Source organism: Gracilinanus agilis, chromosome 3 (assembly GCF_016433145.1).
Source record: "Gracilinanus agilis isolate LMUSP501 chromosome 3, AgileGrace, whole genome shotgun sequence".
Taxonomy (NCBI): domain Eukaryota; kingdom Metazoa; phylum Chordata; class Mammalia; order Didelphimorphia; family Didelphidae; genus Gracilinanus; species Gracilinanus agilis.
Window position 1 is genome coordinate 390,140,524 of NC_058132.1, and position 25,965 is coordinate 390,166,488.

The 25,965-nt window shown below is 34.1% G+C and overlaps 1 protein-coding gene across 2 annotated transcripts in view; it reads right to left on the minus strand.

Moving 5' to 3' along the window:
* The window catches only part of DMD (dystrophin), a 1,921,557-nt gene that overhangs the window by 414,643 nt on the left and 1,480,949 nt on the right, over positions 1-25,965 (minus strand). For both annotated transcript variants that reach the window (XM_044670154.1, XM_044670155.1), the window contains exons 55-57: positions 17,915-18,071; positions 7,249-7,369; positions 6,338-6,606 (exon numbers count right to left, since the gene is read on the minus strand). In XM_044670154.1, the coding sequence (XP_044526089.1) occupies positions 6,338-6,606; positions 7,249-7,369; positions 17,915-18,071 (547 nt within the window). The remainder of the gene's footprint in view (positions 1-6,337; positions 6,607-7,248; positions 7,370-17,914; positions 18,072-25,965) is intronic.

The window sequence follows — 25,965 nt, forward strand, 5'->3', positions numbered from 1 at the left end:
TTATATCTTATGTATTGACTTCCCTTTATTAGACTGTAAATTCTTTGAGGTAAGGGACCATTTTTTTTGCATGAATTTGATCTCTCAGGACTTAACTGAATGTGTGGTATAATAGTTAGCCTTAATAAATGCTTGCTGACTTGTTGAGATCACCAGTGGTACCAAACAAATAAAAATGGATCCCCATAAGCTGCAAGGACATTGACTTGGAAAATCACAAATTATCTGTATTGTATTTTATTTTTTATTTATTTTATTAAACATTTCCTAATTCTGTCTTAATCTGGTTAAAGCCTTAGTCAGGAGTTTGGAAGGCCCATTGGCTTTTAGGTCTCAAGTTTGACCCCTTTGGATTACATCAACATGTGTTTGTATTTTAGACAACTGTTGGGGAGACCCATAGAATACTGATATTTGATTCTACTTAATTCATAGAACAATAAAATTTGCCCACTAGTAAGTTTTTGTAGCTATGATATAATTTTTTCAAAGATAACATTGAGTTTTCCGTAATTTCAATGGTAATTCCTTAACTGTCCAAAAGAAAAATTGGTTCTTAATGTGTATTTTAGTAAAGAAAGGTTATCATGATCTTCTTGTTACTTATCTTCTATTATTTTAAAGTAGAGTGAAAATATGGTATGTAATTTTTAAGTATATTCTAGTTCCCTATATTTCAGTTGGTTTTGCCCTTCATTTCAGTTTTTCCCATCTAGAAGTCTATTTAAAGAAGAAGCAATTATTATTGATTTTTAAGTTCTTACATGAAATTCCATTTCCACATCTAAAAATATAAGATTGGATTTAAAGAACTGGACAGGTTTCTGTAGTTTAGTTCAGTTTTAAATCCACTTATTTGAATATTTTATTGATATGTCTAACATTACTTTTAATTGAAAACAAATACCATAAAAATTGTTTCACATGGCCCACAAAATAGAAGAAATGAAAATGATGGAACAATTAAACATAAAACAGCAATTTTTTATGAAAAGATTCCTCTCTTACAGAATTATAGTACACAAAAGCATAGCCCACAATTTTTCCCCTAAGAGCAATCTTTTTTACACCCTTCTCTAAAATCATATTTTTGCTCTGTTTTGTCACCAATATAAACATCTACTTTTCCATCACATACAGAATGATAGCGTACCAGTAACCATTTCTCAGTGTCATTGCTTAACTTGTTTAATGTGAGGTTATCTGAGGCATGATATTGGTGCCTATGTTAAATGGATAAATAGGAAAAATGTAATTCTAGGGCATGACGGCACAGCTGGCATCTACTTCTTGGATTATTTGCTCTTAAATCATGCCTTGTTGTGCTAGATGTAGAAGAATAGTTAAATGATGAACTTGAAACTTGAGCATTTTGGGGAAACACCAAGGGAGAATTAAAGAGAAAGTAGGCCACTAGCTGCCATTTTCTAAGCAAATCTAGCATTCTTGCTAAGTATCACCAATGTCTTAGGATTGTGTATAGTTAATGCACAATGCCTCTATACATAGAATCTAATAAAAATGCTTAATCTCTCAGTTTCTTGTTATATAAAACTGTTCCCAGGAAAATGAAGACTTCATTAATACCACAGATGCAGTGAATTAAATATTCACACTTTATAATGAGATCAGACCTCTCTGGATACTAGATTATAACAATACCATTTTGAGATCTGAAATCCTTTAATGCTAATGATATGTTACTTAATTTCTGTTTGGAGTAGTCTATAATTGTCAGACAACGTCTCTGGAGGACTAGAGAGCATTTATTACTGTCTCCTATTGCACCCAAAATGTTCAGTCTAGATTCTAATTCTCTAGAGATGCTCTATTAAATGAGAATTTTTTGAGATTATTATTTTCAAATGGAAGCCTGGGTGATATCGTAGGGAAGGAGTTTCAAGGTTCAAGAAAATGCCTCTTGAGAAAAATAATATCAGATGGATTCATTAACTGAACATTTTGATTATCTGCAAACTCCTAAATGCTTATGAATAAAAGAGTTGCTGTACAGCTTTCCTGTAATTGAGAAACATTTGTAGCATATTCTGGTGCCTAAGTTCATCACAGTCTATCAAAACAAATACTGCAAAGTTCTTTATGTGCAAGAGGTCCAAATTAAAATAAGTTGGACAATAAAAAGGACATGTTCACAGACTCCAACTGTTCCAAAGATTTCCTGTCTTTAAATAAAGTTCATTCAGCAATCAAGTCATTTTTGAAATAATTGGAGAAACTAGAAGGATGTTTGTCTTATTGAATAAATGTTTATTTTGAATTTGGAAGGCATTTCCTTTGAGTTTTAAAAAAAATCTATTGCATGCCACCATCGCCTTCCTCCTCACTCATTGTCTTACATCATTTGCCTGCTTGCAACATATATTCTTGCATAAGTTGTTTATGAAGCAGCAAATTAATAGCCTTTCTGATTGTTTTTAGTTGGGATTTGGAGAGCTGACAAATGAATTAGTGGAAAATGGCAATTCTACATGAATTAGCTTTAAGGCTCGCTAAGAGGCCGATGCAGAACTTAATAAGAAACTTATTAAGAGAAGTAGGACAACTTAATTCAGATTGATTATAGACTTTGGTGAAGACAGCTGGAGTTCAAATGAAACTGAAAAGGAACTTATATGCACTTCAAAGTATGCTAAGCAGATGTCTGAAACAATTACTGTGGGCTGCCTTTTCAGAAGCTAAAGGCACTATGGGAATAGAGTGGTAGATGCAGGTTCTACCGACACAAGGGGAGGTACCTTCTCCTAAGGCACACGCCACCATCTTAAATCTGATTCTTTCTGTATATCAAGCAATTCAGCATTCTTGTCATAATTAAGGACTTTGGGCACAATAAACCGTCTCCAAAATGAGAGGGAATGCATGAGAACTTAGTCCAGAGAGTTTCTCATCTCTACCAATAGAAAGTATGTTTTTGAGATTTTTCCAGGAAAACATTCTCACTACTTCTGTCAGCACTAATCTCACCACACTAATTTAATCTACATTATATAATTTATAATTTAATATAAAGGTTCATTTCAATAAGATTTTAAGGGGCAGCTGGATGGCTCAGTAGATTTGAGAGCCAGGTCTAGAGACAAGATATCCTGGGTTCAAATCTGAACTTAAGACAATTCCTAGCTGTATAATCCTGGGCAACTCACTTAACCCCCCCAATTGACTAGACCTTACCAATCTTCTGCCTTGGAACCAATACTTAGTATTGATTCTAAGATAAAAGGTAAGGTTTTTAAAAATAAGAGATATATATATTTACATATATATATATGTACACATATATATTTATATATTCAGATATGCTAGGAATCAAATCATGCTAGGAATCAAATCATGCTTCCTGAAACATGAAAGGAAAATTCAAAAAAAAAGATTCACAAACCATTAAAGATAGGTATTAGTTTTATCCTTTATACCAGCCTTCATCCAAGCTGACTAACTTTAAGAGCTGTAACAAGGGTAAGGCAACTAAAAATTTCCCCCCAGGTACCAACACTGAAAGCATCTAACAGAAATGACAGTAACATAAAAGCAACTGACACTGAGTACTCTGTTAGCAAAAATAATCAGCTAAAAGAGGAGGCTAACAGATGAGTTTCTTCCTAGGGGAACCACCTTTATACAACAATAGCCTCATTGTGTTCTGTGATTTCTTCATCAATAATACATTTTTTAAAAGGGCAGCAATAGTCCCTGATCTCAAGGAATTCATAATCTAATGGGAAAGACAATGTTTCCTGAGATCTTTGTAGGGGATCCATGAAACCAACCAAAAAGCTCAAAAATAATTTCTCTATGGGACGCCTACCACAGGATATCAATATATTTCCTAAAATGTTATACCCAGAATTGAACATAATACTCCTGACGTGGGGTGACCAAGGTAGGAGTACCGTGAGAAAATTACTTTCACCACCAAAAAGTGAAATTAATAAGTGCATTAGCAGCTTTACCCTCAATGGCCAAATATTAATATTAGGCAAAGTCAAAATTGTTCTGGTAGTTTCATCTTTTCCTTTTAGTGGATAAGATGTAAACTCTAAACTTATTTACTACCAAAAGTTATAGGACCAGAAAGTCTTGAAATGTATAATGCAGAGTACATAGAGCAGGTAATTTTGAAAAGCTATAAAGAACAGCACATTCACCAGTTTGATGTCTGACACAGTAAGTTGGAACATATTCATCAGTTTAATCAATATCTGACACAGTATGTTGGAGCATGCATGCTGTTATCTTCAATTCTGCATAGATGTGGAAGTTGCTCAAGTAGCAAGATTGCAATGTGATGAGTTTTAACAATATAGCATAAGACATTTAAGACAATGTTTTATTTCTCCTAAAGTCTGCTAAAATTTTAAAAATGAAGCAGGTATATAAAAGATAGTGACAGCGATAGCCCTATAAAGCCTGTTTCTAAGGAAATAAGTCTAGATAAAAGAAATCTTTTCCCATCACTACATGTACATGTCAGATTTGGTAGTTATACTGACTTATTTGGTTCATATTCATCAAATTGGCAAAGACGATGAAAGAAGAAATTGACAAATTTTGGAGGGACTATGGAAAAAACAAGGTCTAATGCACTATTGGTGGACCTGCGAGATGGTCTTGCCATTGGGGAAAGCTATCTGGAAGTATTCCTCAAAAAGTCATGAAACCATCTACATCTTTTGGTTGTACAAAATAATTACAGAGCTTATTACTTAAAAAGACCAAAGGAAGAGGAAAAGGACCCAACTGTAGTAGCATAGTAGCAAAAATCTAAAAACTATGGGCATACCAACCAATTAGAGAAAGTCTAAACACATGTGATACATATATAAAATGGAATGTTATTGCACCAAAAAAATTATAAAACTGACATCTAAACTAGGAAAACCTATATGAAATAAAGTGAAGTGAAGTGAGCAGAATTAGAACAATTTATATAAGAGTAACATTATAAAGAAAAAACAACTTTGAGCATCTTGAGAAAAAATGTAAATATCTTGAGATAAATGGAAATAATGAAACATAATTCCAGAGGACTGTAGATGATGCTCATTGTCTACCTTTTGACAGGTTACGGGCTCAAATTTCAGAGGACATTGCCAATGAAAAGAATTTGCTTTGCTTGACTATGGATATTTGTTATGAGTGTTTTTTAGTTCTACTCTCCGTCCCTTTCTTCCTTCCTTAATTTTATTCTTCCTTAAAGCTTATTATTTTTAAAAAACCCTAATTTTAAAAAAGAAATATACTCTTCAAGATTTTGACTTATATAAAGGATATAACAATTTTAAAGCCTGGCATAAAAAAAATAGAAAATGGCATGTTTACATGGTCAAATAAAATTTGGTATTTCTTTCAGCTGAGTATGGTGATTTCTGAAATAAGTTGATAAAGATTTCATGAATAGAACCCTGGACAAAAAAAAATTCAGAGTTATCTGAAAGCTAGAGTTTAAGGTTAAAAGATAATTAATCCTGTGGAGCTGAATTTAGTAGTCTGAGATTAGAAGAAAATAAACATATTATGATATTTTTATTATAATTTGCTCCATTTTATATTGTTCAGAACATTTTAAGCTAGGGGAAGAGACCAGGAAAACCTTTCTAAAGCAAGTGAAGACACAGCTCAAGTTTAGAAAGGCACTTGCACAAGGTTATACTGTTTAGTTAGTAGCAAAATCAGGGCTAGAGATCATGTGTGCTTAATCCTAGTACTGTGATGTGGTTATGACATACCATGTCTTCATAAATTTAAGAAACATCATAGGTAAAGCTATATTTTGACTATCACAATTACCCATTGGTATTTTGAAATTTAAGAAAATTCTATAACTTTTAAAAATAATGAATGATATATTTTAAACTTCATTCAATTTTTAAGCTTTCCTTCAGGTCTTTTTTTTTTTTGCTTTAAATTGAGTAATTAATGTTTAATTATTGAAAGAGCAAACTATAGTACAAGATTTCTTTAGACTCTTTTGGAAGAGAACACACATATGAGGTAGGCAAGGAAGTGGAAGCTATGCCAAATGACACCATGAATGATTGTGTCAAGCTTATTTTCAAAGTCAAGAGCCAGATCTCACTGCTTAAGATCTGGCTTCCATACTGCCTTCTTTAAGTGACTTCACCAAAATATGGAAACTTAAGAGTGGAAATGAAATGATTTTCTTTAATATAACATATTTGGTAGTCCTCAAGAAAAAGAATTCCAAGCATATTAAGGCAGTGCTTTCAGAAGAAAAGAGACAAGGAATCTGTACTGAAGCTTATATTAGAATTCCTTCGGATGCTGCCAGAGAATGAAGAGAAGTGACACACCATACCTTGACTTTCTCTAGGTGCTCTTGCAGAGAGTCAATTAGTAGATCTCCCACTGGCTGCCAAGAGCCCTTCATCACTTCAGCCTGACGTAATTTTAGGTCCAATTCATCCATTGCTTCCTGAAGTTCCTGTAGTCTTCCTAGGGCCTCATCTATCTTCTTCTGCCAATCAACAGAGTGCAGGTTCAATTTTTCCCATTCGATGCTGACCTCATCAGCTTGCTTTCTCAGGAGTCTTGTGACATTGTGGGCCCTCTCTTCAGGAGGCAGCTCTAAATTTGGATTATAACAAGCTGTTAGGTCACATTCTTTATTACACTGGTGTTTTTTAAAATAGAATTGAATAGTTCATATCGGATAAAAGGGACCATTTACAAGAGATAGGAATGCTGCTTTAATATAGCTGTTTTAGATGTCATAGCATAGTTTTGGGAACATGGGGCTTTAACATACAAAGAGTCCTTGCTGAGGCTTTTATGCTTTACATTGGTCTCATTCTTAACTATATCTTGTTTCTTCAAAGATCCAATTAGACAGTTGCACTAAATGATGGGAATGTTGTTTGGGTCAAATAATAATTCATTTGGATTAGTCTCTTAAATTGGTAATTAGTTTATAGTCTCTATTACCGTGAAATTCCTTCTAATAATTGAAGTTCTCATTTTTAAAAATGTTCAGCTCCTTGTATCTAAAATGATTTTTATTTTTGTTTGTAAATAGGAATACATGTTTACACAATGGGGATTAAGATTTCTGACTCTTTTCATCTATAGAGTTTAATTTGAATTGATTACCCAGTGAAATTTAAACTGAAAAATATAATTTCTCCTGAAACAGGAATCAAGAATTTATGGATCTCTCAGTCATTGTTGATCCTTCTATCAATATGTTATTATGCCTCTCCATTCAATTACCTCTGGGCTCTTGGTAATGCTTCTCAAGTTCCTCCAAAGGTTTCTCCGAAAGAAAGATTCTCACCGTCTCAAGTGTACTTGTGATTACAGGTTCTTTGGTTTTCAACTCCCTCTTGAAGGCCTGTGAAACCAGACAAAAAGTGATATCAATTTTTTGTCCTGGGTTTTTATTACCAATTTATATTGGATATTTACAAATGGATTATGATATTACCAGGTCAACCTTTATTATAATATTTAGGCAAACACCAAAAGGCACCAAAAGGAAGGCAAAGGTTACAGACTATTTTGACAATCAGGAAACCAGAATCTTTAGAAACTCTCATCTATGCTAATTTTCATGTACAATGAGTTATTAGTTTAATGTGACTTAGACTTGAGATCTAGGTTGCAACATGTCTGACAAAAAAAGAGATGTAAATATAACCCAATATAGCTAGAAAACCATTATAAAAATCCAAGGGATTTCCATAACAAACCATAAAGATCAATCTGAAACTGCATTCTCATCATCTTGTCTTTACACACATATGTATTTCAACTGTAAGTGATTAAAAAAACCATACAGCTCAAGATGTAAGAATAGAAATGAAACTATTTACACAAAATAAAAACTGAGAAGAAAAAACTATCTCCAGGTCTGTCACTGTCCACCATAAATATGCTTTCTGTATTAGAGAGAGTGGGTGCTGTGCATTTCTAAGGTGGACATTGGGTGCCATTCTTGGGAGATTTTCCTGGAAAGTTTCCAGGGTGGTGGGGAACACGTAAATCTAATTGGAGACCTGCCATGACTCCCTCTAATAAGTGAATAGCATTTATTAAGCACCTACTATGTGCTAGGTAGTATGCTAAATATTGGCTATATAGGAAAGACTAAAGATTGTCCTTGCTTTCTAGTTTAATGGGATAGATGATGTGAACACAATTATGTATATATAACCCAGATATATACTGGATAAATTAGAGACAATCAATAGAAGGATGGGACTATCATTAAGGTTGGTCAGGAAAGGCTTCTTACAGATGATAGGATTTTAGCAAGGACTTGAAGCAAGTCAGAGGAGTCATGAGGCAGAAATGAGGAGGAAGAGCATTCCAGGAATGAGGGAGAGCCAGTAAAAATGCCTGGAGTCTAGAGTCTTTAAAGTACTTCAAGACACAATGTCATTATTTTTTAAAGTCTGTATTGGGAGTGATGTACAGGAAAATTAGAAAATTAGACAGGGGTCAGGGATTGAAAGGCTTTTTAAGTGCAAAAAATAAGATTTTATATTTGATCCCAATGGTGAAAGACAAGAGAGTTTATTGAATAGGAGGTAACATGGTTGGAACTGTACTTTAGGAAGATTAATTTGACATCCGAATGGAGGATAGACTGGAGGGGTGAGATGCTTGAGAGAGGGAGACTAACCAGCTGGATATTACAATAGTACAGGCATGAAAATGATGAGGACTTGCATCAGGGTGATGGCAGGGTCACAAGAGAGAAGAGGATGTAAATCAAAGATGTCACTAAAATTGACAGGGATTGGCAATAGGTTGGATAGTGGAGGGCAGGAGGTAGTCAATGAGAATGAGAAGATAGAAATAACATTTAGCTGTCAAGCCTCGGTGACCAGGGGGACGATGGCACTCTTAGAAGTAACAGAGTATTTAGGAGTGCCAGGTATTATAGTAAGGAAGAGCTGGTGTATTATCAAGCCAGTCTATTCATGTAATAAGAAAGCATCATGAGGAGAGGATTGCAGGTAAAGTTTGGGAATAAGGAACAGTTACAGAATCAGAGGATAGGAGATCACACAAATTGGAGCTAGTGAGTGCCAAATCCAATTCTCTAATTTTATAGATGAGATTATGTAGTAATTAAGCATTATTATGATTACAAGGAATTATACAACTTTAAGATGAAAGAGACTTTTGAGATCATCTTGTCCAATCTTGTCATATTATAAATGAGACCCAGGGAGGTTAAATAATTTGCCAGAGGTCACATAGTGAATTAGTGGCAGAGCCAGGAAAAGAACTCAGGTCGGTCTCTTGATTCCTTTTTAAGTCAGTGTTCTTTAAAAAAAAAGGAAAAAAATCTTTCAGCATAGAAAAGGCCAAATATAGTTGTTGATGGTTTAAAGAGCCTTTCCGGAGAAGCTAAAAGTGAATTTTATTAGACAACAACAACTTCGAAAATCCCTAGAGTAATGTGAAAACTTAACCCAGTAAAATGTTCTTAAATATTTTAGTGGTACTAACAATGAGAAACATCTCACAGAATCATGGCTCCTAACACTTGCAAGGACTTTAGAGATAACCAGACTTCTCCCTTCATTTTTAGGGACCCAGAGAGATTAAATAACTAACAATATGGTTAATACTAAGACATTTATCAGTTCTTTATTGATCACCTTTTCTCATATCCCTTTGGTTCATTTACTTATTGTGTCACTGAGAAGTCATTTGAATATGTGCAGAAAAAAGGTCTTTGAAATGACAAGAAATATTTAAATACATACACAGAGCTCTGGCCATAATTTTTAAAATTTCACCTTATCTTCATTTCCCTTTGTTTCCTAACCTATCCTCCTCTTTCTTTCAGTGGCCCTCATGATATATCTAATGCCACAAAGGCCATAACTTACCTTCTCATGATTACTCAAGGATCAGAATATAAAGTAAAACCAAAAATGGACCTGTCATGGCATATAGAAATCCATGTTGTTATCCTCTCCTAACTGAATGAAACTCATTGGCTTGTAGTTGTAGGCATGTCAGTCATACGCAGTTGCCAGGCTCCTCAAGTCAGCCCTGAGGGTGTTTGACAAGGGAAGGCAAGATCTCTGCTCAAGGAGAGTCGTGCCCCTCACCTAATAATTCATATCCCATCTGGCTGTCAAAGTAAGCCACGAAGAAAGCACTCAATGGAATGGTTGTGGGTATCTAAAGTCTAAGAAATCATGAAGTTGAAGAATTCTAATCAGGTGGTGGCTTCTTCCTCTCATTCAAGCCCAGTGTTTATAATGGTGGCCAGAGCTAGGGCTCAAGGTTGGTTCTCTGATCTAAACACTATTCTTCACTTTATGGGTCAAATTTATCGGCTCCTCAAGAGGAAGAGTTACAGGATCTGAATTCAATTCTTCCTGATTCTGAAGTTAGTCTTGGTATATCATCTATGCTATCTCCTCCAGAGAGAGAAATGACACCACAAAAATGTAAAAATGAACTTGCTATCCTTTAAAGTTTACCTCTTTACAGAGTGCTCAGACAATGTTTAGTAAACCTTTCCTAGTAGAATATCACATGAATGTTTTGCAATTTAAGAAACTAGATTTCTCAATGTGAAATGTATGATCTATCTGAGCTATTTACTGAAGTCATTTGCCTCAAACAACCTTTCACAAAGAATCATATTGTACCTTAGAAGGAAGGAAAGCTAAGGGATTATGGCCATAAGGGAATATTACTAAAAACAAGGAAATATAATGTTGAACTTCCTTTCATAATAAGTTATCTGTTAATTGTTGAGAGGCAAAATGATACCTGAGTTCTTGCATTTTGTGAATGCGTGTTGTATGTACCTCTCAGATAAAACCTTTTTTGAATAAATTTTTAGAATATCTACATGCTAGAAGTTGCTTTTGTTGGCTCCTGGGCATCTACCACCATTTGAAACCTGAGCTCGAGCTGTTTTGTAGGCCGACATAAAAAGACAGCTAATTCTCTCCTAGGTATATTTCCTATTATATGTATTTACATAGAAAATCAAGACTAAGATGTATAATTCTGTATAATGCTTCCTTCCCCCTAAATTTCTTGAAGAAATACAACTCTTGATAGATACTTTCAAGTGAATAAGGCTTGGGGCTTTTCACTTAAAAAAGAGCAAAAATATTTCATGTGACACATTTCATGCACTTGCTGGTTTTTCTAACTATGGAAGTCACTTACTAGTGCACGTAAAGAATTAAAGTGAGAAAAAAATCACAAAATGTTATTTTTGATTTATAGAAGACAGTGAAAAAACCCACAAAAGAAACAACTATTCTGAATTCTAATATGTGGAATTCATATAGGCACACACAAACCCTTAATGTTTTATAGACTATAATTGCATATATGCTTTTGGATATCTCAAAATGATTGTTATAGGTATCTTAAACTCAACAAATACAAGGCAGAATTCACTATCTTTGCCTCCAAATCCTCCCCCTCTTCTCCTCTCTCTTGTTCCTTTCAAAAGCACCACCAATTCTTCCATCTGCCTAGGTTCATGATATTATTGTTACCATCAAATTCATGTTTATGCCTCTCAGAGGATTTATACCACTGGGACTTTAAGGGTGGGGAAGTTTCTGATAAGGAATTGTGTTGCAGAAATATAACTATTTTGTCAACAGAGTTGAAATTGTAAATTATTTTTGTTTGTTGTTGTCAAACACATATGGCAATTGTACTAAACAGAATTAGAGACAACAAATGCATGGGAAATTCACAGCTAAAATTTATGGAGAGAAGAAAGAAAAACATGAAGGAAAATTAAGATATTGATATGGTAACAAGATAAGAAATTCATAATAAAATATATCATATTATACTTCTCTTCGATACACGAAGTTTCACAGAAAGAAATGTTTATTTGAGAAAAGAAAGTCATTTGAAGGAAATTAGGATAGATAGAATAAGATGTCAGACAGAGGGAGAGATGCTCCTTTACAGATAGATTTGAGAATATATTAAGATATTGAAAGAAGAAATGTAAAGTAAAGAAGGAATGCTTAATAGAATCTGAAGACTGGAAAAAATGGAAAAAGTAAACAAAAAACCCTGGAGGATCAATCTTGTCTTGCCTTGAGAGACCACAAGGACTAGAGAAATGAAAAAAAAAAACAACAATACATGAAGAATGGCAAGAAGCTGGGGAGAGTGAGAGAGCCATATCTTTCCTATTTACTGTTTGTCAGAAGAAAATGGTAAACAAAGATGAAATTTGCAGGGGATCAAGTAACACTTCTTGGGGGAGAAGTCAGAATCTTGAAGGAAGGTTTTCCACAGATATAGATGTAGGAGGGATCAGTTCCAGACCCAAGGGATAATGGGAGAAAGTTGGACAAGATTTTGACAAAGAGTGAGCTGGTTTAACTGAATATGAGTTGGATGGATTATGAAGAAAAGTCATAATACTTTTAAAATTATAGTTAAAATATTTAATACAATTTATATTTCATTCATTCTATAATAAAAGTGAAAGTATGTAATAGCAGTTATATGTAACTTGCCAGCAAGAGTAACAATTGAATGCTAGTGTGCAGAGGAAATCTTGAAAATAAAGTAACTATCATGGAGCATTTAACATAAGAAAAAGTCTAACTCAATACAATGATATAAAAATTATTGTTTCAAATACAAAGATGAGCTACATCATGGAAAATGTATAATTCTCTTCTTTAGCATTTTTAATATAAGGATTTTCCCTTTAGTCTAAGGGTATTATTGTTTGACAGCTAGGGATGGAACTGGATGCAAGTTGTTAGTGTGTACTTCACTAAAATCACTTTCTATTTATTTTGTAAACATCTTATATTTGTTTACCTCTAAAATGTCATATCTTTTCCAATGAAATGTAAGATCCTTGAAAGGAAAATCTATCTCAGTTTTGCATTAAGACCTTTACCACCCATCATAATGCCTGGCACATAGTAGTACTTGTTACTTGTCAGCTTGATGACAATCTATATTCTTTCCAAGTTTATTATTCTGACAATGGGATGCAATGGCTAAGAGTGCTGAACTTGGAGTCAGGAACACTTAGGTTTAAGTCTCACTTTGCTAATTAGCTGTGGGACCCTGGGCAAGTTACTTAAGTTCTGTTTGTCTAACCTTCCTCCTCCATGACATGGGGATAATAATAGCATCATTATAGAGATATTGTGAGGATTCATATGAAGAGTTTTGCAAAATTGATATTCAAATGCTATATAAATGCTAGGTATGGTGATGATGATGGTGACATTACAAGGACATAGATATAAAAAAGCTAAATCAAGTTTGACTTATGTTCCCAAAGTTGATCTAGCCACAACTAGATCCTTGTGGTCTTACTAAATGAGCATGATCCTGTATGATCTCAAATAACCACAATAAATTTCTGGTGAAACTGGGTCACTTCTGGAACCTTCTTAGAAACTTTTAACTTTACCAGGAGAAGAGACAAGAGCAGAAGTGAACCAAGGTATGAGTTGGTTTACATACTGAATTCCTCTGGAGACTGCAGTTTTATGGGGGTGCTGGTATAGTGCCAACCAGGAGGGCAATCTCCATTGCCACTACTAACACCAAACAATAAATTTTCACTAAGAGATTGGAATTATTCTGGGTTCATAACTAGAAATGATGACTAAAAAATTATAGAGATGCTAAATATGGGGAGGGGAGAAAGTAATAATTATTCAAAAGTAGAATAACAGTTTGGGGAGTGGTAGATTCTCTTCAATAAAGATATTCAAGTGAAGTTTGAGGATGCTTTAGAGGGATTCTTCTACACTAAAGTTTCAGTTAGATGCCCTCTTAGGTCCCTTTTAATTATAAGATTCTATAATTCTTAACTCTGAATTAGAACACCCTGGACTGAGTTGTTTATTTGACACAACACTGGGGACTAAGAATGAGATACCTTTCAGACTATACTTAGCAAATATTTTTCAATTTAATTCCCATTTAGTTTCCAAATGCTACTCAGTAACATTTTTTATTACTCTAGAAAGGAAAAACAAGGAAATGTAAGAAGCTAATGCGCAGTCTGAAATACGCCCAAAGTAAACAGGGAGCATTGATACTAGAATTAGCCTAAATGAATGTATAATTTGCAGTCAATGATTTCAGGATAATTTCATTGAATTTCTGAACTTCTTTCTCACTTTGTGGTGACTTCAGAGGAAATCGAATGTGCATAATATATGGCCTGACAAAAGAACAAGTAAACTACTTTATTCAAGCCTTTCCATTTGTCAACAGCACCTATGCAATAATGGTTTTCTGTCCACTGTTTTAATAATGTATATATTGATTACCTCCATCTAAATCTTAACCAGAAATTCTCAGGGATCTCTGAAGGCATCCTTAATGTTTTCTAGGGAAGGGATTATAGAGATTTTACATTAAAAGATGAAAACCTAATGACAAACAATTTCATTAGTAAAAATACAAACAAAAAATATTTCTAACAGGGTTCCCAACAGTAGGCCTTAATCTCCATTTGTATTTTAGAAAGGATAAAGAGAATTAGATAAACTTAGAGTTTATGATACACTAACAAGAAATTCCCTTCATGGTTTCTTTCTTTTCAATTCTCTTTAGAATAATCAGAGAAGGAGATGTAATAAATATCACTTTAGTGACTACTCAAGTAAAACAGAAGGTGTCAGTTTAAAAAGAATGTTTTTGGAGCAGGATAATAGTACACTACTAATAAATTTAGTTAGTCAGATAACAAATATAAGGAGGAGTCAGGGTCATTTGGTGCCAAGATAGAGAATTTAGTGATATCATATATATATATATATATATCAATACATTTTGCATCAGAAGATTAAGGTTTGATTTCCAGATTTCTGATGTGATCTCTCAAAGCAAGTCCCTGAACCTTTTCTTGCTACCATTTCTTTACCTGTAAAATGAAGGGTCTGGATTAGATGACTTCCAAGATTGTTTCTTGATCTATGATAATGATTCAATATTTGCCGAAGCATACTTAAACTTCAGTTGTTTCTCATGATTAATATGTGATTAATATTGTTTTGTTGTTAGTTTATGAGAATCATTCCAACTAAATAAGTTGCTTTCCTTCTCATCTGACTTATTGATATACTCTTTTGACCAAGAATCACATCCCAAGCAATGCTACTATATTTTGGGTCTAGATGTGGAGATTATAGATGGATGTTGCTTTTATGTAGCATATTTCCCTCCACCAGCCATAGCTGAGGTTTGACTTCATTTTCCCCCTTAAGAATAGATCTGAAAATGGGATTTTATTATAAATCTTGGCTATAAATCTTCACTGACAAGTGGGGTGAGGCCACCTGTGGTTTTGTGTGAATTAGCAAGTTTATGAAAAAATAAGGTGAAAATGAATTACATTTGATCATAGTTTCAACTTTTGCCATTTTAATGGGTTGTTCGTTCCTTTACTAACTCAAAGGAAGGTGTGAGAATTCTAAAGTGGAGGGCAAATCAGGTGGTAATTGGTAGGGGGTTTGGGAGAAAGAAATAACCCACCTTAGATACAAATTGTAAGATGAAAAGTAACTTGCCATGACATTAAAAGTAGCCAACAAAACTGCTGTTTGATAAAGCAAGAGATCTGTGGAGAACAGGAGAATCTATGAAGAAGACTCATGGCATTCATGAAAAGTAAGAAAAACAAAAATCTGCAAATACAAAATCTGTCAAAGACAGACTTGTTGGTGGTAGAATTTTGTACTGCTCTTGTTTTCCTTCTCTCCCTCCAAGTGAGCTTTGATGAGTAGACAGAGTGACCTAGTTTCAGTGATTATCTTTTGTTCTTTTTTTCTCTCAGCAACAAGAGCATCAGTAACTAGACAAGTCTCATGTTAAAATACAAAAGGCTTACTGTGCAAATGTGTGAAAGAAACTGAGTAAAACAAGTTGCTAAATTTTTTCTATCCTTGACACTGAGGAGTGGTGATAATATTCTTTGAGAAGGCCGTGTTTGAGTTAAGGACACGCATGTAAAAAGCACTTGAGTGAGGTATAAGGGAAAAGGCTTGGGTTTACCAAGTACCTCTACATATATCTGAAAAGACTCTGGTTTTAAAATAAACAGAAAAAATTCTGCTCTTTTCTTTTCTATTGCTTTCCTTTTCTGCCAGGATAGTTGCCTGGTGTGTGATGATAATGAGGTTGCAGTTCATCTCTGATCAACAAAGCAGTTCATCCTAATCACCAACCAATTAGCTTCACTTAGTGCATGGACACATCATGACCCCTTCTCAGGCTCAATGTTTTGCAAACATGTCCCTGGTCACAAAGTGACTGGGTGAAAGAATGTGGAAGCCCCAACAGAAAATCTTTGACCATTAGTGGAAAACAATGGCTTGCTCTTTGAATGGTGGCTTGGTTTCATCATCCCTCTATAAATATAAGACACATCAATATTTCATCTTTTGAAGGTCTTAGAAGAAGCACGAAGGGATAGTTTTTGCAATGTGATTCATTCATTCACTCAACAAGTATTTACTAAATTTCTGTTTTGTACCAAGTTTGATCCTAGGTATTGGGAATCTCATGAAAAAAGTAAACAGTCCCTCATTCAATTCACAATACAATGTCCTGAGAAGAAAATTTTAGACTTGAGACATATGAAAATATTATTTTATAAAGTATGAAAAGCATGATGGCAGGCCCTGGAGGGAGGAAAACTTGTGTTGAAGTGCCTTTGATAAATACTAGCTGTGTGACAACAGGCAAATCACTACATTCTACAGTGCATGAGGCAACTCTAAGACTATATTATAAGCAAGTTGACAGTCTTCATGCTGGATATTGGCCACATTGGATCGAATTAGAGGTCTGCATATTTTCACTTTCCCCTCAAAATTATAAAATATTTAGTCATAAAACTTTAACCTTTAGATCCAATAATTTTCTTCTGAGCTCAATTATAGGGCTAAAACCAACTAAAAACATACAAGGTAAAATACTCAAAAGCTAAAGTAATATAAAAAAGACCATAATCCCTGTAAAATATCTCCTTATAAAAGAAGGTTAATTTAAATAGTTATACTTTACTATGTATCACGAAGGAAGATAAAGAATTTAAGCAGCTAAGTCCTAAACTGTCCCAATTAGGCCCTGAAAATGCCTTTGTGATTCTGCTCACACAGCCTCCATTCATATAATGCTTTGCTGTCCACTGATGCAGACCCCACATAGCCTCAAATGAATTTATTTTCCTCTAAGACCTTTACCCTGACTAGGCCTCCATAATATTTGTTCCCTTACTGTGAATTCCCTCAGCCCTCACTTAACTTGCTCTCTCTGTCTATATGATGGCACTCATACATCCTTGCTAATGTGTTGTCTAAGAAATATTCTTTAGTTGCTTATGTTGTAAATATGTCTTCCCTCTCCAGTCCCATGGAGGGCAACGATTTTTTCTTCATTCTTTTTAGTCCTTATACCATGACAGCTAAGTGGTACAAGTCAAATAGATATTCTGGACTAGGAGTCAGGATAATCTGAATTTCAATTCTGCTTCTCAAGTATTTTCTTTCTGTGATCCTAGGCAAGTCACTTAAACCTCCTTCAGTTCAGTTTCTTCATCTGTAAAATGGGAATAATAAATAACACCTACTTCACAGGGTTGTTGTCAATATAAAATGAGAAAATTTTGAGAGTACTTTGCAGACCTTAAAATGCCAGCTATCATTATTATTTAGACTCTTTGATGTTATGTGCATAAATACAATACATGGCTACTGAGAAGAGGTAAATAAAACTGCTATTCTTTTCTATCCTAATGGCAAAATCTTTCTTACTGATCATTTGTAAGGCTTGTCAAAATAATCCTATATTTTCTTCCTATGCAATTTCATAACAATTCCATTTTTATTCCAAAAATATTTCCAGAATACTGTACTTTAAGAAATCCTACCCTGTGTATATCATTCTGCTGCTGTACGGCAGGATAATCGCCTCCAATAGGTGCCTGCCGACTTAGCTCATCATCCTTAAGTTGAAGCCACACCAAAAGTTCTTGAAGAGAGAGATGCAGACGTTTCCACTGGTCTGAGCTCACTTCTAGATGAGATCTGAAAAAAAAATTCACAGTGTTTTGAGAACATCCACTAGCATAGTTAGCCCCCAGAATAATCATCTCTGAGATATGTTGGTTCTTGTTGGTATCAGTGCTGTATGAACTTAACTGTAAATAACATGCCCAGGATTTTCTTACCTCAAATTTTTCCACACTTGAAGCTGAAATTTATTGAAATCAAAATAGAGGGAGGAACATGACAGTATTGAAAATGGGCAGGTATCAAACAGATGGCACCAAAATCCTCCATTCAAGTATCAATTCATTTCTTTTTCTCCCTTTACAGACAAATTTCTTGAGAAAATTATTTATGCTTAATGCCACCACTGGCTCCTCCCATACTCTCTCCTCATTCTTGTATCGACTTCCCTTATCATTCTTTTGAACCTGATTTCTCAAAAATAATTACCTAATGAAATTATCTATTCTCCTGGCTTTCATCTTTGGTTTCTGAGATGCCATACTTAATTTTGTTTTGTTTTTTTCAAATTTTTCATAGCTTCATATCTTTTCCTCTTCTTTTCCTCTTACCATCACCTAGGGGAGCTACTCACTAGGGTTTCTGTTATCTTTTCTTTCTACTTTCTGTCATTTGGCAATCTCATTCACTCATATGGCTTCATTTATCACCTCTACACAGATGTCTCCCTAAGCAATATTTCCAGAACTGATTTCTCTTCCAAGCTCCATACCTGCATATCCAACTGCCTACAGGACATCTCCCACCTAGAAATCCCACTGGTATCTCAAAGCAAAAATACTCAAAATGGGATTCACATTTTCTCTCAAACATTTCCCTCCTGATTTCATATTTCTATCATTTCACAAGACCATTCATCAATTCTCCCCCTTTCAACAAGTTAATGTCATTAAAAAATAAATTTATAGGTATCTTTTGTTTTCATATTACCTTGATTTCCCTTATATTTCTTCCCCTTCCCACAAAGCCATCTTTCATAATAAAGGATAAAAACTTGATGTCATTTTGATTTTTCCTTTTGTTACATTTCTTAAATCCAGTTTTTAGCTCCTATTTATTATCTAACAAGTTTTATATCTATCATTCCCTTCTCTATTCCTCTTGATACTATGGAGTACTGGCCCTCATTTCTACATACATAAATTATTACAAATATTTTTCTACCATTCTCTCTTTCAATTCATGTCCCAAATATTGGCCAGATCCTTTTTATGAATATTACAGCTCTGGACATATTACTCTTCCACTCAAAACTCTTCAAAAGTTCTCACTTGCTATGTTCAGTCTCCTTAGACTTACAATCCAAGCCACGTAAAATATGGTATCAGTCTACCTTTCCAACTTTCTGCTTAATCATCCAGTACTTCTAACTGCCCTGGGCACTGGTAAAATCTCAACAGGCCAAGTGTGATATTTTCTAGTGATATGAATGCCAATGAAAAAATGAGAGCATAGAAGACATTTTCCATAAGGTTAAGCCTTTGAGGTAATTTTAGTACAATTCTGCACTCTGGTGTATTGGTTATCTTGGAGAAATCATAGACACCCATAGTATCACATATGGAAGTCAATAATAATCAAACATTTATTAACATACCAATTGCCAGGCACTGTGCTAAACAATACACAATTGAAATAAAAGTAGATAGTCCCTGCTTTCAAAGAGTTCATAGTCTAATGGGGAAGACAACATGTAAAAAACTATGTATAAACAAACTCTACGGAGGATGAATTGAAAATAATCAACAGAGTGAAGGAAAGGTAAAGATTATATAAATTTATAAATTTGGTCACTGAGGTACAGAGAATCTAAGTATTTTGCCAAAATCAAGTTTTCTACTATCTAGACCTGTCAATTTTTCCCTGATGTGCTTCCTGAAGAAATAGGAATGACACAGAAAGAAACAAAAAAAAATAAGCACATCAGACCAAACCATGTACACACAAATGTCTGTGTGGAGAGAACCAAATTTTGAGTGCACTGAGGAATCTATTCCCAAGAAAGTGGTGAAGATACAAAATTCTTTGGGAAAAAAACAAGGGTGTTATTACTACTCTCAAAAAATTATCAATAAAATACTAATAACTACCATATCATGTGCCTACTTTATTATTTGTATGAAATCTTAATGAGAATAATCTACATATGTATTAAGCTCATACTTGATGAAGGCCAGGGAAAGGAATGAATGGACAGGCTTTCACAAATAAAATCTTTTAATAGACTAGAGCTTTATGCACACAATTTACTAAAAGGTATAGATAAATATCTGTCTCACCATTTTTCTATGGGAGTACTTGTTTGTATGGGTATATGATTCAGGGTTTTTGTTTTAAAAGATTACTCTGTTACGAAAATAAATAATATGGAAATAAGTATCTAGTGATAACACTTGTGTAATCCAGTAGAATTGCTTGCCAACTCCGGGAGGGTGGAGGGAAGAAAATGAGTCGTGTAAACATGGGAAAAATATTAAAAATAAAAATAAATAGAGCTAAAAAATCTATCTCACTGTTCTTAATATCTGTTGGACATAAAAATATTGTTTTATTTACCCTAGTACAATGCCACCACAGGGACTTCTGTTGTACCATACATAGACTTAAATCATTAGAAATTCCTTGAAGATACTAGAGATAAATTTGTTTGATGAATCTATGATAATTAATATCAAGCAAGACATTCTCTGTAAATGGTGGTCTTTCAGATAATCCTACTTTTCAGTGACAATGTGTCGGAACATTGAAGGTCCTGGAAAATGAAATCCTTTGGTGAGGAAATAGCTCTCAAAGTATTGAAGTGTGTTTGAGTTTGAGTCTCCCATCAATTTCTGATTGGGTGGGGATGTGGTATTTCAAAATGCAGTGTCTTCCATTTTTGAATGATCACAAATGTTAGAACTGAGTAACAACTTGTCTTCTTTTGATTCCTAAACATTATGTACAGTTCTTCCCTGAGGAATTACACAGATTAGATCCACAAAGATTAAATTCCTTTCACAAATCAACTGTTTAAATCATAGACCAATATGTATCCTAAAGTCTTTTCTGTTATAAACATCCTGAGTTCCTTTAACTGTTCCTTGCTTCTTCCATCCTCTGTCTACCCTTGCCACTGTATGCCCCAAATAATTTTCAGATATGGAAATCTTCAGCCTCTATGTATTCTGATGGCTATGATATTTATACTTGGAAAGAACAAAATGAGGTAGCCATTTCACTCTTTGCTCTTCTACCACTTTTTCATTATCTTTGTCATGTTCTTAGGGAGACAAGAATCTCTCTTTGTTTTATAACTCCCTAGTGTATTTCTCATATAATACTGTTCAGTAGTCTATGTCGGTATCTTACAATAGAAAAAAGATTTAGAGGTAGAAGAAACTTTAGTGGTCATGTAGTTAAATTACCTTGTTTTTTTAGATAAGGAAACATTAAAATTAATAATAAATTGATTAAAGATTAAAATTACTTACTTAGATCAAATAGCTAGCCCAAAGGAGGACCTATGGTTTGAACCCAGGTCTTCTAACTATAAATTCAGTTTTGCAGATTCCTGCCTCTTTTCTCTTCATTTGTAATATATGAGCTTTATGGAGGAAGTACCTCATGTGAACTGAATATTGTGTCTTCTCTTTGCTTGCTGTAGTTGCTTGGCACATAGTAGATGTTTAAATGAATGAGCAATTAGTCCTCAACAAACTACGCATTAATCTTCAGTAACCCTTGTAGGACTGAAGGGTCAAAGTGGAAAGTGTTGCACACACACAAGGCCAATGTTTTGTGGAGCCTTAAACATGTAGAAATAGTTTCTGTAAAATTCCCAAACCTTCAAGTGGGTTTAGGATGAAGAATTTTTCATTTGGTCTTTCAAAGATCCACCTGGTCTTGGGTACTTAAGTCTTTGGATAGAATTGAGAAAATGTACTCTTTCAGAACTATACTATATCTATACTACATAGATGTTTTCATTTTGTAGAAACTTAATTTGGAATCTTTAATAAATCATTCCTGACATATGAAAAAAAGGTCTAAAGGCAAAACTTGGTATACTGAATTAATTTCCCCTTTTGACTTTCCATTACAAAAATGGACATGAATTCTCATGGAAATATTGTGGGCAAAAATGGGTAATGAAATTACAATTAAGAATGCAGAGAGAAGGTATATATGCTGAGGAAAACAAGGGGTCACAGAAATAAAGAGAAACTATTAAACTCAAGGCATTAGACTAAAAGCAAAAAATTCAGGTCTGACAACAATAAACATTTTTTTAATGGGCCATCAATTTCAACCCCCAAAATTAAAGTCCTGAGGGTTTTCAAGGTGGATGCTACATTTTCCTTCTGCTTTCCTTCATTTGAACAAAGAGAAAGATAAAATTCCTTGGCTGCATCTCCTTCTCAAGAGGTCCCACCTTTACTTGTATGGTAGCACAATTTAATTCCATTTTGTTCAACCAAGCACTGTGGTAGGCATTGGGGGTTCAGAGCCAAAACTGAAACAACTTTGATCTTCTCCAAAATAACAGTGATTCAAAATGATATCAGGATTTTCTCAGGTAATACATAAAAGATCTGCTCCTTTCATAAAGAATTTCTCAGATGTAGTTTTTTTTAATCTTGCTATAAAAAAGCATGAAATTTCTTATTTATGGAATTATTTGAAAATGGTACTAAGGTTAGTGTGAAGCCTTAGATAAAAAGATGCTTATCAAATTTTTAAGTCATCTGACAAAAAAGGCAATTATTATAGATGTGGAAATGGAAAAAATTCAACTATTTATACATTTAAATTCCACTTTAATATTGGATGATGCTCTGTGTATATGTTTGTATAGACGTACATATAAACACATCTATAATCTTATACATGACATACAAATATTTGTCATATAAATAATCATAGTGGATAGGGTACTCGACTTTTAATCAGGAAAATCTGAGTTTCTATCCTGCTTCAAGATATGTTGTGGGACTACTCACTTTGCCTTGGTCTGCCTCATTCCTCACCTGTAAAATGGGGATCATAATGATATCCACCCTCCAAGGTTGCTGTGAGGATAAACTGAGAAAATATTTACTAAAGTACTTGGCAAGCCCTAAAGAGCTATACAAATGCTAGCTATTATTATTATTAAAACTAACAATAGCTTTTGTGCTCTGGTTTCCTCATCTATAAAGAAAGGAAGCAGATTAATTTTCTCTAAGTCCCCCTCCATGTCTAAATCTATAATCTTATAAATTTCCATTCTCTAGTTCCCTGCTATTCAAATGTCCTTGAATGTTTCTTCAAAGTCACATCATGACTTACATTATTTAACCGGAAGAGAATTGGTATAGTGTTGAGTAGAAGATATGTAATGTTACTTTTTAGATGTAAAAATCTAATACTGTAATTTTCCCCAACATTATCCTTTAGAAATTTCTTAATAATAATTATTAAAGAGTTGCTCGAGTGTATGGTTATTAAATTAGAATCAGAATGTTGAAGGAACATTAATAGTTTTTTTTTCTCAAGAAAATAAAAGGCACAGAAAGATCCAGTGGCTTACTTCAGGTAACATACAGTAAGTAGAAGAATCATGGTGTCACAGTCCAAGTTTTCTGACTCCCATTTGGGTACTCTTTCCATTATATCATTCTGATTCATTCATAAAAGTTTCTGAATTCTTGTGTCTGGTTGGAGACACTGAACACAGGTATATGTGCACTGGCAATTCAAATATTCTTAATAACTTAAATGCAAATTAGAACAAGGCAAAGTCACAAGAGAATGACAATTGGAGCAAATTTGTGGAGTGCTTATCTGGGGAGGCTTCCTGGAGAATGTCCAGTTTAACCATATTTCACATATATAATGGATATGTACGTACATCTCCCTCTCTCTATGTATATATAATATACAGGAATAAACATATACATGCATCTATACAAGTATATAGAGTGACCCAAGACCATGTAGTTTTAAGTTATTAAGGCTATTATATTAAATATATTGTATTATATTAAAGTTATTAAAATTAAATCATTTAAGTTATTATGTGTGTATACACAAACACACATTTGCCGAGAGGAAATCATTCTTGGTTTGAGAAATGCTGTTTGAAAGCAGTACAGAAATGAGAGTGGATAATTAGTGAACAAGGAGGACAGGTAGTAGTTTTAAGCACATCTCACTGCTTGGCTAGATCAGAAAGTTCATATGGGGAGGAAGCCATCATCAGACTTGGTGACAAGTACAAATGTATATAGAAAGGGGTGGGAAAGGGGATGAATGAGTGAGAAGGTTCAATTGTTAGCAAACTGAATTTCAGTTTGATAAATAGGCAATAGAAGCATAAGCTTCTGAGTGAGGGAGATATAATGAAAATGGTGTTCATGGAAGATTAATTTTGTTGGAGTGTGTGGACGAACTGAAATAGAAAACAATGAAAGAAAGGATAATGGCTAAGCTATTGGTAATATGAACTTGGATCAGAGTTAGGAAGTGAGGGCTAGAGAAACCGAAAGGGAAGAAGATGCTTAAATGAAAGATTTCACGGAAAGATATTTGGTGACAATTTGTGAAGGACTGAGAATACTTCTTAAGAGTCAATTTAAAAACCTCAAAATTATTTGGATTCAAAGATACATTATATGTGAATTCATTGGGTGATCATTTTGGAGTTAAAATGGGTAGCTTGAGAAAGAGCTGAGAAGTGCTAAGCTATAAAAATTAAATGCTATTTCCTACTATTATCTTTTTAAAAAATCTATAGCTTCTGTCTTGGCACCAAGAATAAGTATTGGTTCAAACAAAGAACAGTAGTAAGGAGTAGAAAAGAGGGATTAAGTGATTTACTCAAGAGTCACACAATTAGGAAGTATCGAAGCCACATTTGAACACAGGACATCTTGTCTCTATGCCTGGCTTTCAATCCACTGAGCCATCTAGCTTCCCCCTACTATTATATCTTGAAAAAGACATTTTCAAACTCTTAAAGATGGTTTCTTTTTAAAGTGACATAATTTTGAACAAAGAATATCAGATTTTTCAACAATGGAACTACTTTTCCAGGTTATTTTTTAACTTGAGGTAATTTTTCACCCTATAAAATAACTAAGATAGAGAAATACTCTATTGGCAAGGCTAGCTGATAAACACTGCTCATGTATTTGCATTCTTTTTCAGCATTTTTCAGTCTTAGCATTTTACCGCTTTTACTCTGCCTCCCTCATCTGAACACTGCCAATCATTAGAAATTGCCTGAGAGTCTCACTTCAACCAAATATCAGGGACTAGATGAACTTACTTGTTTTGATGAGGATTATTTTTTTTATTATAAATGGTTGTTTATAAAACATCCTATATTATTATGGAGACTTATTTAAAAGGCTCAAACCACTGACTTGAATGTTTTATTCTAGACTGGTTAACACATGTGATAAGCTAAATGATGATTTTTCTGGGTGGTTAACGAAAGCAGAAACTAATCATTGTATCAGGCATGTGGGAAATCTCATGAATTGAATTGCCTATATTTTGACTGACATGCTGTTTTGTCTTTTTCAATCCTCTATTTCATCGAGTTCACAGGAAGCAAAGAAAAGGCATCTGAGGAAAGCTATCTCGAAATAATGCTTTGAAGGGCTACATCCTCTTTCTTTTGCTTGCCCACAAAAAGGCATAAAATCTTTCTTTTCTTTACTTTGCCTACCAATATCTTTTAAGTCTCACAGCTTTCATTTATTTTTAATGATAGACGTTATGAAGGTACTTTTTGTCATTACACACACTGACCTTCCTCAGGGCCTGTGCTACAGAGAGCTAATATTTCATGCATTACTTTGAGAATACTGTTTTCTATTGCTGCCCTCTGACTTACCACCAACACATGGATGTAAAGTTAATGAACAAAAAAGCTAGGTGA